Raw genomic sequence first — 12,573 nt, forward strand, 5'->3', positions numbered from 1 at the left:
CAAGCTGGGCGTGGTGGCTCGTGCCTTTAATCCCAGCACTCGGGAGGCAGAGGCAGGTGGATTTCTGAGTTCGAGGCCAGCCTTGTCTACAAAGTGAGTTCCAGGACAGCCAGGGCTATACAGGGTTTCTCTGGAAACCCTGTCTCAAACAAAACAAAACAAAACAAAAAAGTCTGGTGTCAAAGCCCTCCCCATTCCCCGCTCCTGCCCACTCCTTTCGTTCCTTGTCGCTTTGGGAACAGCCTGCTTCACGTGTGCCATGGAAACTTAGGACCTGCTTGTTTTATGACTTACTGTATCAGGTTTGCTGTGAGTTCATGAACTTGTATGTTAATTGGTAAACAAATTGGAGATGTTTATTGTATAAGTGTCATCTACAGTAATTGTTTAATGGTTATAGATATGGGTTTTTTAAAAAAGCCATCAGATTCTATATCATTTTCTTCATGCCTGTACAACAAAACAAATGTTTGAGCTGAACACTGGTGTCCTGTATTTGACATTGCATATGATTTGTCTAGTGAGGCTCTTTAACGGCTTTGGGAGTCCTATGTAGAGGAACCGACTCTGTTCCATTGAAATAACGACTGCATTTGCTTTCTAATCCAGGACGGTGGATCTGATTCCTGTTGACCACTTCAGGAACGTGAGCAACGTGAACCTCCAGAACAACAACCTCACCTCGTTCAGCGGCCTCATCTACCTGCCCAACGTGAAGGCACGTGGCTACAGAGCCATATTTGCCCTCAAAGACATCAGCACAAGTTTTAATCTTCACTTACATTAAAATGTATTTCCTTATTAAGGTGTCGAAATTATTCCCTAAATTATATTCTATTTTGCTTTTCACTAATCGAGAAAATCTTAGTCTTGCCTGCCAAATTTTTTTAGTCAGGTTAGGTTTACATTTGCTGTGGTGTTGTTCTTTTACGGAACAGCAAAAGTGTAGTTACATCTTAAGAGAATCATAAACGTCAGGGGATCTTACGTCCTTTGCTTACACGCAGATCTTCCTCTTCAGGAGGAGACAGGGTGAGAGGCACTGTCTCTAGTGAGCAGATATGAAGTGAGATTGAGAATGAATGACGTGGTTCTCAGAGCAGTCTCTTTGCCTTGCTCACCAATGAAAGGCATCTGAACACAGAAACAAACAACTTGCTAAGTCCTTATTTCCTCTCTATGAGGCCGAGACAAATTAGGACTGCGGATTGAGAACACTGGATAGCTGACTAATGACTTGGATATTTTATTTGTAGTGATTCTCCAAGATGTAAGATCATTAAAACACATTTGAAGCTAAATGTAAATACTTTGGAATTATTCTATCTTTCACAGTAGCATATTATTACTAATTATGTTCTCTATCCCAAGTATCAGTCACACCATTTGAAGAGTTCCTAGGACGTTTGATTAATGAGATGTTCTTTCTGTAGGTCTTATGCCTCAACTACAATCATATTGAATCAATTATGCCTAGACTAAAGCCTCAGACCCACTTAAGCAGCAGACAGCTGCTCTACCAGAAAGTGCCCTCAAGTGGCTACGGACAGCAAGGAACCTCAAAACTAAATAGGTACTTTTTTTTTAAAAAAAAATCTTTTATTTTTCACACTTCAAAACAACCAGAGAAGTAACACATAATAGCACACATATTTGGCTGATAATAAGAATTATTTTATTTAACAAACAGTATGCCAAAAATAAATTTCACAAATAAAAATCTGAACTATGTCTTTGTCATTGTTCCCCACCCAATTCTTATATTAACGGAAAAGATAAAATTTGTGAAGAAGACATATCTATCCTGCCTTCCTATAAATTTATGAAAGAAAAAATGGCTAGATGGATAAACAGACAGACAGACAAAGATGTGTGTGCATCACTAAGTCAAAATATTTTCATGTTCATGTTCTCAATGAAGAGCATTTCTGTTATCATTATTGAGGGGCAGTTTGCATATTGCAAAGTTACCAGTTTCAGTGTAGTATTTAATGATTTCTGACCATCGTATCCAGTCCTATAACTCTGTGCTATGCCTCACCTAAAGCCACAGTGTGAAGTGACTGGCCCCTTGAGCCACCCCCACTTTTCTTTGCAATCCCTTTTCCCTACATCCTGGTCTTTGGCAATTGCCCCTGATCTGCTTTCTTCCCTACAATTTTGCCTCTTTCTAGACTTGTGTAAGATTGGAATTACATAGTAAGTACTCTTTCCATTTCTATTAGCATTTATTAACTGTACAAAATAATGGTTTTCATCATGGCATTTTACATGTGTATGTGACATGCTTTGGTTATCTTCGGTCCCCTTTTATCATACCTCCCTGCCCCTCCCACAGTGCTCTCCCTCCACCTCCAAGCTCCTACTTTCATTCTGTGTCTGGCTTCTTTCACTTAGCTTACTTTCTGAGACCCATCCCTTGTTGTTGCAAGGGCCAGTAATTAATTTCCCTGCACAGTTGTGACTGTGTCAATATATAGAATGTGAAAACATACTTTGGATATTCAGAGTTCTTTGAATTCTTTGTAAATTTTAAGGCAGTTCATTTTCTCCTAATGAGCTTTTGATAGAGGTTGTATTGAATCTATTCATCAATTTGAAAGAATTGACATCTTAATATTCAGACACAAACACAAAATAATTTTTCACTTGCTGACACCCCCCCCCATTGGTTTCGTTAAGTTATGTGTAGCTAACTATATATTTTGTGCTTTTTTTTGGAATTTATTTTAAAGTATTCTGAAATTATATTCTCTTACACTGATATAAAAAAGGGAGAAGAATTGCTTTCTTAATTTTATTTTTGTGTTTTTATTACTGGCATTGGAATTTCAGACCACATTTATCATTTTATCTTGTGACTTTGATGAGTTAATTTATTAGTAAAATTATTTTTTTAGTAGATCAGTCAGAATTTAATACATCCGGGCATACATCCTCTTAGAATAAAGATAACTCCAATTGTCTCCTTCTAATGAAATACAAGTTTTCTTTTTCTTGCTGATTCACTTTTCATTGTGACTCTCTATACTTTATTCTTTTCCATATAAGCATTTTTAAGAGATAAAAGTTATTTATTATTATTATTATTATTATTATTATTATAAAAGCACTACTCAGCTATCATAAATCAAAAGCTCATATAATTTTTTTTATCTTATTTCACTTTATAATTTCACTTTATACTAAATATGCCTCAGTCTGCCTTTTATGATAAAATTGCTTTTAAATCAAGTTTATGACTTCAAACTTACCTGTGTGTTTCAGAGACTCAGTAGGCAGTGAGAACTTGCCTCCAATAATGCAAAGTTTAGAGGTTCTGCATTTGGGATACAATGGAATTTGTAACTTAGTCCAGCTACAACTTAACAGACTGAGAAACTTAAAGTTCCTCTTTCTCCAGGGTGAGTAGACATGCTGCTTATGAGTCCTGTAAACTGGCTGGCTTGTCACCTTGCTTTGACAAGCAAGTGCAAACATCATTGATTATTGGCAACAAAAATTTAATAGTCACGATTTTTTTCTTTAGTTGTAAATTATTAAATAACATCTTAAAGAGTAATTGATTATATATACTCATTGTACCTGGTATTATTATGTAAGGACATTTTCATACCCGTGTATTATGTTGTGTGTATTCTCTATCTCCCTTGTCTCCTCCTTCTGTCCCCATAAGTCAGTCCCTTTGCTGTCTTTGTTTCACTTACAGGAAGTCTGTTTTTCTGAGACTACCTTAATTTGCTTAATGTTATTATCTCCAGTAGCATGTGTTTCTTGCAAAGAATATAATCTTGTTCTTCTTTATGACTGAGAAATCCATTGCATGTTTACCCATCACATTTTCTTAGCCATTTCTCTGCTGTTGGGCACCTTGGGGGTAATGAAGAAAAAGTAATTGAGGCTCAGTGTGGCTAAATAATATTATACCCAAATTTGCACTGGTGTGTAATGGTAATCAGGTAATCTAAAGCATATGTATTTTTGATCCAAAATAATATATATTAATCACATATTAATATATATTATATACTATTACATAATATATGTATTATATTATGTGTTGATATAAGAATATATTAATATATACTAATAATGGCCTGGTCCACAATGGTAGTAATAGGGAGGTGTAAAGGGAGGAACTATTAGGACACAGGAACAAGTTAGACAGAGCAAAGGGAAAGGAAAAGTAGTCCAAGATTAGTAACTGAATTAACAGATTGACAAGAGTGGTTGCTAAGGCTACGTAAAGTTGTTTGGGAAAAGGCTGCTCACTGGAGGTTAGGGAAAGATCAGTTTGTGCTACAGTTGAGACATAAAAGTAAATGTCATTTTTAGCTTTAAAAATCATTAAATGAAGGTGGGGTAGATAAGCTTAAATTCTAGAAGTTGGGGCTCACGCAGCATGTTGTAACTTTAGGAAATGAGATCAGTCAGGTGGAAGGGCTGGACAACCTGATCGTCCTCCAGGAGCTGGTCGTTGACCATAACCGCATCCGGGCCTTTAATGACACCGCGTTTTCCAAGCCAAGTTCCCTGCTGATGCTTCATCTAGAGGAAAACAGGCTGCGAGAACTAAGCAAACTGCAGTCTTTGGTCAAACTGGAGAAACTCTTCCTAGGATATAACAAGATCCAGGTAACATCGTTTGAGGGTGCTATCGTTTTTGAGGTCTATGTGTTTGAAATCCTCTGATCTCAACAGAGTCCCCAAATAAACCAATTAGAATGTTATGTTTATAGCTCTCTACCAGCATGTCATAGGCGTGCACTCTATTAGGGTACCTGATAGAGCCTTTCTCTACAGGTATGAGAGGTGAACAGCTGGTTAGAGCCTGTGTTTGGATCAGCATTTTGGCTAATGTTGCTTCTGCTCTCTGTACTTCTAAGGCCATTTCAACGACAGCCTAAACTGTACACCCCCAGCCCTGCAAGAACAAGTCCTATGTTCATCTCGTCTATGTTTATATTAGCATAGCACAAGGCACACGGTAGACACTAGATGCTTGACAAATATTCGTCTGAGGCGCTATTTGAGATACAGTTCATAAAGCCTTTTCTGGAATAATATGAGATTTCTTTCCAAGGTTAGAAGGAAATCATGAATAATGTCTCTTTTAACGGAACAAGTAGGAAAAATCTTATTGTAAAAAATAGTATACACCTGATTAATCCAGATTCAAACACCCATCTAAGGAAAGCCAGACCACATTGGCAGTGATCTTACCAAAACTTTATTCAGAAGAAATACAAGTTTGGAAAAATTGGTATTCTATGGGAAATATTTCTGGCAACAGCAGGTGACCTTAACAAATGAGATTCAGAGCTGGGGGCAGCAGGTCTGTGGTAGAGCACGTGCCCAGTATGCCCAAAGACCAAGCTTAAACAAGCTCAGTAAAAACAAATGAGACCTCCACACAGCCATCCATGACCTCAGCTGGTATCAGGTTTTGCTTATCAGTCCAGTAATTAATACTTGAGGCCTTGGACATTCTATTGGTTTCTTAGTTATTTTTTCCCATACCACATAAGCTATCTAGCTTAGAATAAGAGATGTGGTCTCCAAAAATAGGTTTTATAGAGTGGTCTCAGAGTAGGGGAGTGTTTCATGAAACATTCTCATTTATGCATAGCTTCTGTGCCATCTTATTAGAAGCCTTGTCATTCCGTAGATTCCAGGTTAATTGGCTGTAAACAGTTTTTGTCCAGAGATCTGTTAAGAGAATGCCCTGGGTAAGGACCGTCCTGGAAATGTCATTGCTTTCTGCCAGGATACTCAGTTAGCAGCATACTTAAAGGAGCTAGCCCCAGGTAACCAGCTTTTCCCCTGGATGCCCTTGCTCACCTGTTGACACATATTCCTCATAAGGGATGGAGGAGCTAATAGATCAGCTTACTATGCCAGCCCCCTCCTCAGCAACTTGAACAGAACCATGCTTAGTGTGGTTTACTACCAAAATTTAATACAACTATCTAGTAAACTGTGTGACAAATCAGAAGATTATGCACACATCACTGAAGGAATGACTGAGGTTTCTTGGTTGTTGAATTATTTTAGCCTTCTATTTTTATCATTGAAATGGTATTCTCCATTGAGTTTAGGTGGATTGTTTCAGATCTGAACTTACACTTATAACTGATGATATTGTATGTTAGTGTGACCATATACAGTTAACTGGAAGGAAAATCAATTCTGGGGAGTGAGCATGGGTTAGAAACTCAGTTGAATTCTTCTAAAAAACCATTTTCTTTCTAAACCTGACTGTCTATCCAAATCCAAAGTTTGTTTGAGGGAGATTTTTGTTCTCTGGATTCATACCTACTTGGGCAATATGATATCAGTATTATTTCTAAAATACACTAAATGCACTAAAAATACAATCTCTGGGTTAGCTAAGAATGACAGAACAAGAGAAAGCCCTATTAAAAGCACTAGTCCTTCAGATAAAGGTAGATGCGGTCCCTCGCTGACCTACAGGCCATGCTGCAGAGCTTTCAACTTCCCCAATGTGCCCAGTAATGTCAACTGAGAAGAATGTGACCTATTGCCTTGTTTCTAAGAATTGTCACAACACAAAAGAAGACTTCAGCTTCATGGTCCCATTTGAGTCCTGTGGCTAGGTGATCCTTCTGTCTGACATCCAGATTCTCTATGTATGTTTAAACATCTGAACATACAATGAAGGCAAAACACATACCCATTAAATAAAAATAAATCTTTTTGAAATTTGCAAAAACTACAACATTGCAAACTTACACTGATGTTAAGTGGATAGTAATAAATAGTCCTATGCAGTATGATGGGCAAACATTTAACCAGAGAAATAGATTTTATCTGTCTATCTTTCACAGATAGTGTATCAGAGTATAGCCAATAATGCATTCTTCTGTTATTAGGGTTATTAAGCCCTAGGAAGACTTAAACCTCTTCCAGAAAAAGTTTGCAGTTACCTTGCAAGTTCTGCTCATTTCCCATGTTGCAGTGTGATCTTTGCGAGTCAGGTATTAGGAGTCTAGTCCTTATTCACATTCACATCAGAGGGTCCAAGTATAACCTACCTGAAACCTAAAACCTGCATAAAACAACTTCAGAGTAGTTAATTTCAGGAGGCGTCAGCTAACCAAATATAATTCATTACCTTTTACATAGGATATCACAGAATTGGAAAAACTTGATGTTATTCCTTCTCTCAGAGAGCTTACTGTCTACGGCAATCCAGTGAGTATTTATTTACCTTTAAACTTATTAATTTCCTAATAGTCATATGCAATTTACCTTATATGATATTAGAAAGTGATTTGATCTTTCTATTTCAACATACATAACTAGCTGACCCAGCATAAATTGGGCTTAGTGTTGTCTCCACATAACTGTACTGCAGACCAGCTCTGCCTAATGTATGTGTGTGTTTCCCATTCTGTGCTGCAGCCCTTTGGCTTACCTGCTGTTGCTGTGCCAATAATAAATATCACAGCATGTTAATGTGTAAGGTTTTACATGGTCTTAATTCTGATTAGAGTGAGTGTTTCTCCTTACCCCCCTCTTCCATCTCTTGCATCCTTTTCTTTCTTCACTGTCTTTTCCATTCTTGGCACCTTACACTTTTCCTGGGAGCTTTAGGAAGCAAATTAAGTTGAAGAAGAATCTTGTTGATGCTTTAATTAAAATGTACTTAAGTTAACTTGGGAGACAGCTCCACTTTTCTCATTGGAGTCTTGCCCATTTAACATGTAAGCAACTGGGAAACATGGCAGAGAAGAAACATGGTCAGTGCGCTGAGTGCTCAGGGAAGCCCAGCCTAGGAACTCACAGCAGGAGATGTAAGACTGAAAAGGCCACAAGGTAGGCAGGTCCGGGATCCCGGAAAGCATGCCCAGGGTCTTGTTCCTTATCTAAGCTCTCAATGCATTGCTATCACAGGAAGCTCATGGTATTCTTTCCAGCCTCCACTGTATCTATTTTGTCACCCCTCTGTGGCTAGGATCGTCAAGTTTTGCTTTTGCATTTTACTCCTGATAAATCTTGCTCACGCCTTGTTCACAGTGTGTCTTCAGGGCACCATACACTTCTTTACCAACCAGGGACGTTGTTTGCTTTCTCTTTCACCAATATTTACTCTTTATCATTTTCTTCTCCTGGTTTATTGAAATTTTTCAAAGAAATTCTTCACTTCGTATCTTAATCTTAATCATTTAACCTTAATATTACTTTTCAGTGCGTTTATGAATCAGCAAGTTCTAGGTTACATTGTACTGTGCTAACAATGTCCTGAAAGCTTTTATAGGCGGTGCCTTTACTGGTCTTCATATCTGAAAGCCTTGTACTCTCCAGAAGAGTAAATTTGTAAATAGCTGAGGACTGCACACATTTGTATTCTTTTTAAATCTATGGTGTGTTTCCAGTTATACCCTCATCGTTTTCCTCCAGTGTTGGAGCCTTTCAATCAGAGGAAGCAAGCCTCTCTGCTCTTTGGTATTTATGAAAAGTATTTTGTAACCTAGAATGTGGTCAGCAATTTGTTTGGCCGCTACGTGTGTTAGAGGTCTTTCTCAGTCACTGAACCTGGCCCTGCCACATTCACTTCAAGAGGTTTGTTTATTTCCTTTGTCTCTTCCTTTCTTCCTTTCCTTCTTTCTTTCTTTGTTTTTGTTTTTAATTTCAGCTTGCTCTGTAACTCACTTAATAAACCAGGTTGGCCTGTAATTCACAGAAAGCTTCCTGCTTTAACCTCTAGAGTACCAGAATTATAGGCATGAGCCGGCAGGCCCAGCTTACCCATTCATCTCCAAGAGTTTGTTGTTGTTTGCCGTTACAGATAGTGCTGTCTACTTTCTACATTAGGAGTCCCCAAGAGACCACTACTTCAGAGATTTGGGAGAGAGACTCAGTCAGCATGCTTTCCTTGTGGCTAAGATAGTAAGGACACACAGCTAAGATCAATGGTAACGCCATAGTAAGAACACAAACTCACAGGCTATGAGGGAAAGAAAGGTAGAGGCTGAAGGAATCTGCATGTATACTTCCTTATGCATTCTTCCCATGGCGTGAACACAGCACACTCTTCATTTAGACACAAAAATGGCATGTCTTGCGTGTTGTTTTTATTCAAGGGAGCCCCTTAGAGACTTAGCATTTAACAATTGAAAGTTCATTATATAGGTACCCTTTCCGATCAAGAACTGAAACCTTCCAGATGGAGAAGAGGTTGAATATAAATCCTACTGTTTTTAGCAATCAAGAAATAGCTAACTACCCTTATCAAGCAAGGAATGATAAGAACAACCCCAAGTCCAAGTACTAAACAGCAGGAAAGAGCCAGCCTTGCAAGCAGAGCACTCTCATAGTAAACACCCTGCGACTGCTCTATTTAAGTCTGCCTACCCTTTTATGGACATACACAATTTTTTTAGAGCAGGTTAACACTATGAAGAGATGGATCATACAGACAGAAGATGTTGAATTAAGTGAAATGGGACCTTTTGGGAAACCTCACATTAAACCAATTACATAGAAATGAAGTTGCATATAATTCTGCCCGTGAGTTGAGGTTGTGCTAGCTAGTGGTCAGTGCTAAGGACTTTACAGGGGTGACAGTCTGAGTGTGGTGGTGGCATGCATCTGTGTCACTACAGCACTGAGGAGGCTGAGGCAAGAGGATTATTTTTCAAACCAGACTGGGATACATGGGGAGCAGGGAAAGACAAGGGGAGGGAAGGGAAGGAGATGGGAAGGAGACAGGAAAGGAGAAAGACTAATGCCAGCCTTAATTTTAAAATGTTTTCTATTTTTATCTGGTATTACAGAAGATTGAGAACTCTTTAAGGAAGAAGCGCCTGCCTGTAGCAGTTAGCACTGTAAAGAAGCCATTCTCCATCGTCTTTGTGGCCGTTCCCAAGCTGCCTTCTTTTGAAGTCTTTTTCTTTGGGGGAATAAACGATTGTTTTTACCTTTCTTTAGATTTGTAGGAAAATGGTTCATCGACATGTGCTCATATTCCGCCTGCCTAATTTACAGATGTTGGATGGAATTCCTATAAATTCTGATGATAGGGCAAAAGCTGAGTTTCATTTCTCTGAACTACAAGCAAAAAAGAGTTCAGTAAGTATACAGTGTACACTTTTCTTTTTACTGTAGACTATTGTAAATGAGCATTACACCATGGGCATTTGACTTAATTTTTTAAGCACACGTGATTCTGTAAATTATAGTATTTACCTAATGACTACTATCAATAGAAACTTTTTCCTAGTAAGACATTGATATAAGGCAAATTATTTAGTATTTCATTGTTCAGTACTTCAAATGACATTAGAAGGTAAAAAACTGGGACATGCCATGTTTATAGAAACTAACTGTAAAATTGCTTCAATTTAAGCATAGAACAAGGAGGGAGTTATCACTCAACTCTCTGGACTGCAGAGTTCAGCTAACAGAGGCATGTGCTGCTATTCCAGATTTTCAGGATCACTGGGCTCTTTACCCATGAGCCCTAAAATGTACCTGACCATAATAGGAGCAAAATTCTAGAGTGAAGAAACAGCAGAAATAGGATTTTAGGGATTTTATCATTAGTCACTTTTATTTGTTCTGATCAATCTCTAAATAATGTATTTAACACAGAAAGACGGTGGTTTTTTCATTTTTCTTTTTTTAACAGAAATGTAGAATTATTAGAGTTGAGCTTTTGCAAGTTTGGAGACAGGAGTAGAGAGGGAAGCCAGCTGAATCTTTTAAAGTAATCCAAAAAAAAAATGGCACAACGACCTTGAGCAGGTGCGGAAGGGATGTGTAATTGAACCTTTCACTAGAAGCAAAAATCCAGGGACATTAGAGTCAAGGATCCAAGGTTACATTAAGAACAGGATCTTCGTGCCGGGCGTGGTGGCGCACGCCTTTAATCCCAGCACTTGGGAGGCAGAGGCAGGTGGATTTCTGAGTTCGAGGCCAGCCTGGTCTACAGAGTGAGTTCCAGGACAGCCAGGGCTACACAGAGAAACCCTGTCTCGAAAAACCAAAAAAAAAAAAAAAAAAAAAAAAAAAAAAAAGAACAGGATCTTCACTCGGAAGCAGAGGCAGGCAGAATGCTGAGGCTGTGAGGCTGTGTGAGGCTGGCCTGGTCTAGAGAGTGACAGCCAGGGTCACACAGAGAAACCCTGTCTTGAAACAACAAAGGACAAAAAGGCTCTAGAAGAAGAACTGGTGAGGTGAGGTCATGAGGTCACTCCAGATGGACGCCCTCCCATGAGGCTTTCACTCCATCCCAGGATTAACACACGCTGATGGATGGCTCCTCTCCACCCTTCAGTAAAAAATGGTGCTTCTGTTCCTATGAGTGCTTCTAGCTTACTTCTCCCTTCAGCAAGAGTCACATACTCATAGAGAAATGGTTTTGTGTCATATACTCTAGAAAGATGGCTTTCAAAAAAAATCTGCTGTGTGGTGTTATACTAAGTCAACAGATGAAATGTAAGTTCAAATTTTAAGTTAGGACTTCTATGTTAATATGAAAACCAAATTCAATACTTTGGGGAATCTGGAGAAAGAATAACCATATGCACACAATGCCAAACTGGATGTGAGAGAAGACACAGATTTAGAGAGAACTAACTTCTAAGCCTAGACAACTTATTGTCTCTAAATTGTCTTCATATCTTTAAAAGTTTATGCTGTTTTAAAGAAACCAGCAGAAGAAGTGATGTGCAAAATTTTAAAGGATAATCAGATAAAATATCAACCAAAGACCCTTGCTTAGATAATGGCCTTGACCAGGCATGGTGGCACCTACCTGTAACACCACACCAGGGAGACAGGAAGATCAGGAGTTTAAAGTCATCCTTGCCAGGCGCTACCTGAGAACTTGCCTCAAAAAGGCAGGAGATTTCTTCTTCACCAAACATATGCAATTTCAAAAATGTTGTCAAAAGATAAATATGTATTATATGTGTACTTTGTATCCTGTTTAGTGGTGCTAGGGGGCTAACATAGGTCACACCAGCTAAGTGCCCTACCACTGAGATACAATTTTATCTCTGCTTCAAATTTTTAATGACTCCTTGACTTTCTAATTCCTTTAGGCTCATAGTTGTTCAGTGTTAATAAAAATTAGTTTAAACAAAAAAGATTGATCTATAGGTTTAAAAAAAATTGTTGTAACTTTGAGTTCTAAGCACTGATGTAGCTAAGAGTACTGCCTAACACTGTGTACTCAAGTTCTTGTCATAGACGCCACACTTTCAAAAAAGAACAAGTCCTGAAATTTAGTTCTATGGTTAATCCTTCTTTCCCTTTCTTTCTTTTTTTTTTTAAGAGTCTTTTTTTTTTTGAAGATGTATTTATTTTGTTTATATGAGTACATTGTAGTTGTCTTCAGACACACCAGAAGAGAGCATCAGGTCTCCATTACAGATGGTTGTGAGCCACCATGTGGTTGCTGGGAATCGAACTCAGGACCTCTGGAAGAGCAGTCAGTGCTCTTAGCCACTGAACCATCTCTCCAGCCCCTTCTTCCCCTTTCTTGATCTTCAGTTAACTTCTGGGGGGAAAAAGAAAAACCACACACACACACAAAACAAAAAC

General features: G+C 38.5%; 1 protein-coding gene across 7 annotated transcripts in view; it reads left to right on the plus strand.

Annotated features, from left to right (window-relative positions):
- Nucleotides 1-12,573, plus strand: part of Lrrc9 (leucine rich repeat containing 9) — an 81,511-nt gene that overhangs the window by 63,053 nt on the left and 5,885 nt on the right. For 6 of the 7 annotated variants that reach the window (XM_021179300.1, XM_021179302.1, XM_021179303.1 and 3 more), the window contains exons 25-30: nt 610-718; nt 1,434-1,573; nt 3,268-3,404; nt 4,418-4,635; nt 7,147-7,215; nt 9,955-10,095. In XM_021179300.1, coding sequence (XP_021034959.1) covers nt 610-718; nt 1,434-1,573; nt 3,268-3,404; nt 4,418-4,635; nt 7,147-7,215; nt 9,955-10,095 — 814 coding nt within the window. Of the gene's footprint in view, nt 1-609; nt 807-1,433; nt 1,574-3,267; nt 3,405-4,417; nt 4,636-7,146; nt 7,216-9,954; nt 10,096-12,573 lie in introns of those variants that run through there. The other variant, XM_021179305.1, reaches the window with a different exon arrangement.

Source organism: Mus caroli, chromosome 12 (assembly GCF_900094665.2).
Source record: "Mus caroli chromosome 12, CAROLI_EIJ_v1.1, whole genome shotgun sequence".
In the NCBI taxonomy this organism is placed as follows: domain Eukaryota; kingdom Metazoa; phylum Chordata; class Mammalia; order Rodentia; family Muridae; genus Mus; species Mus caroli.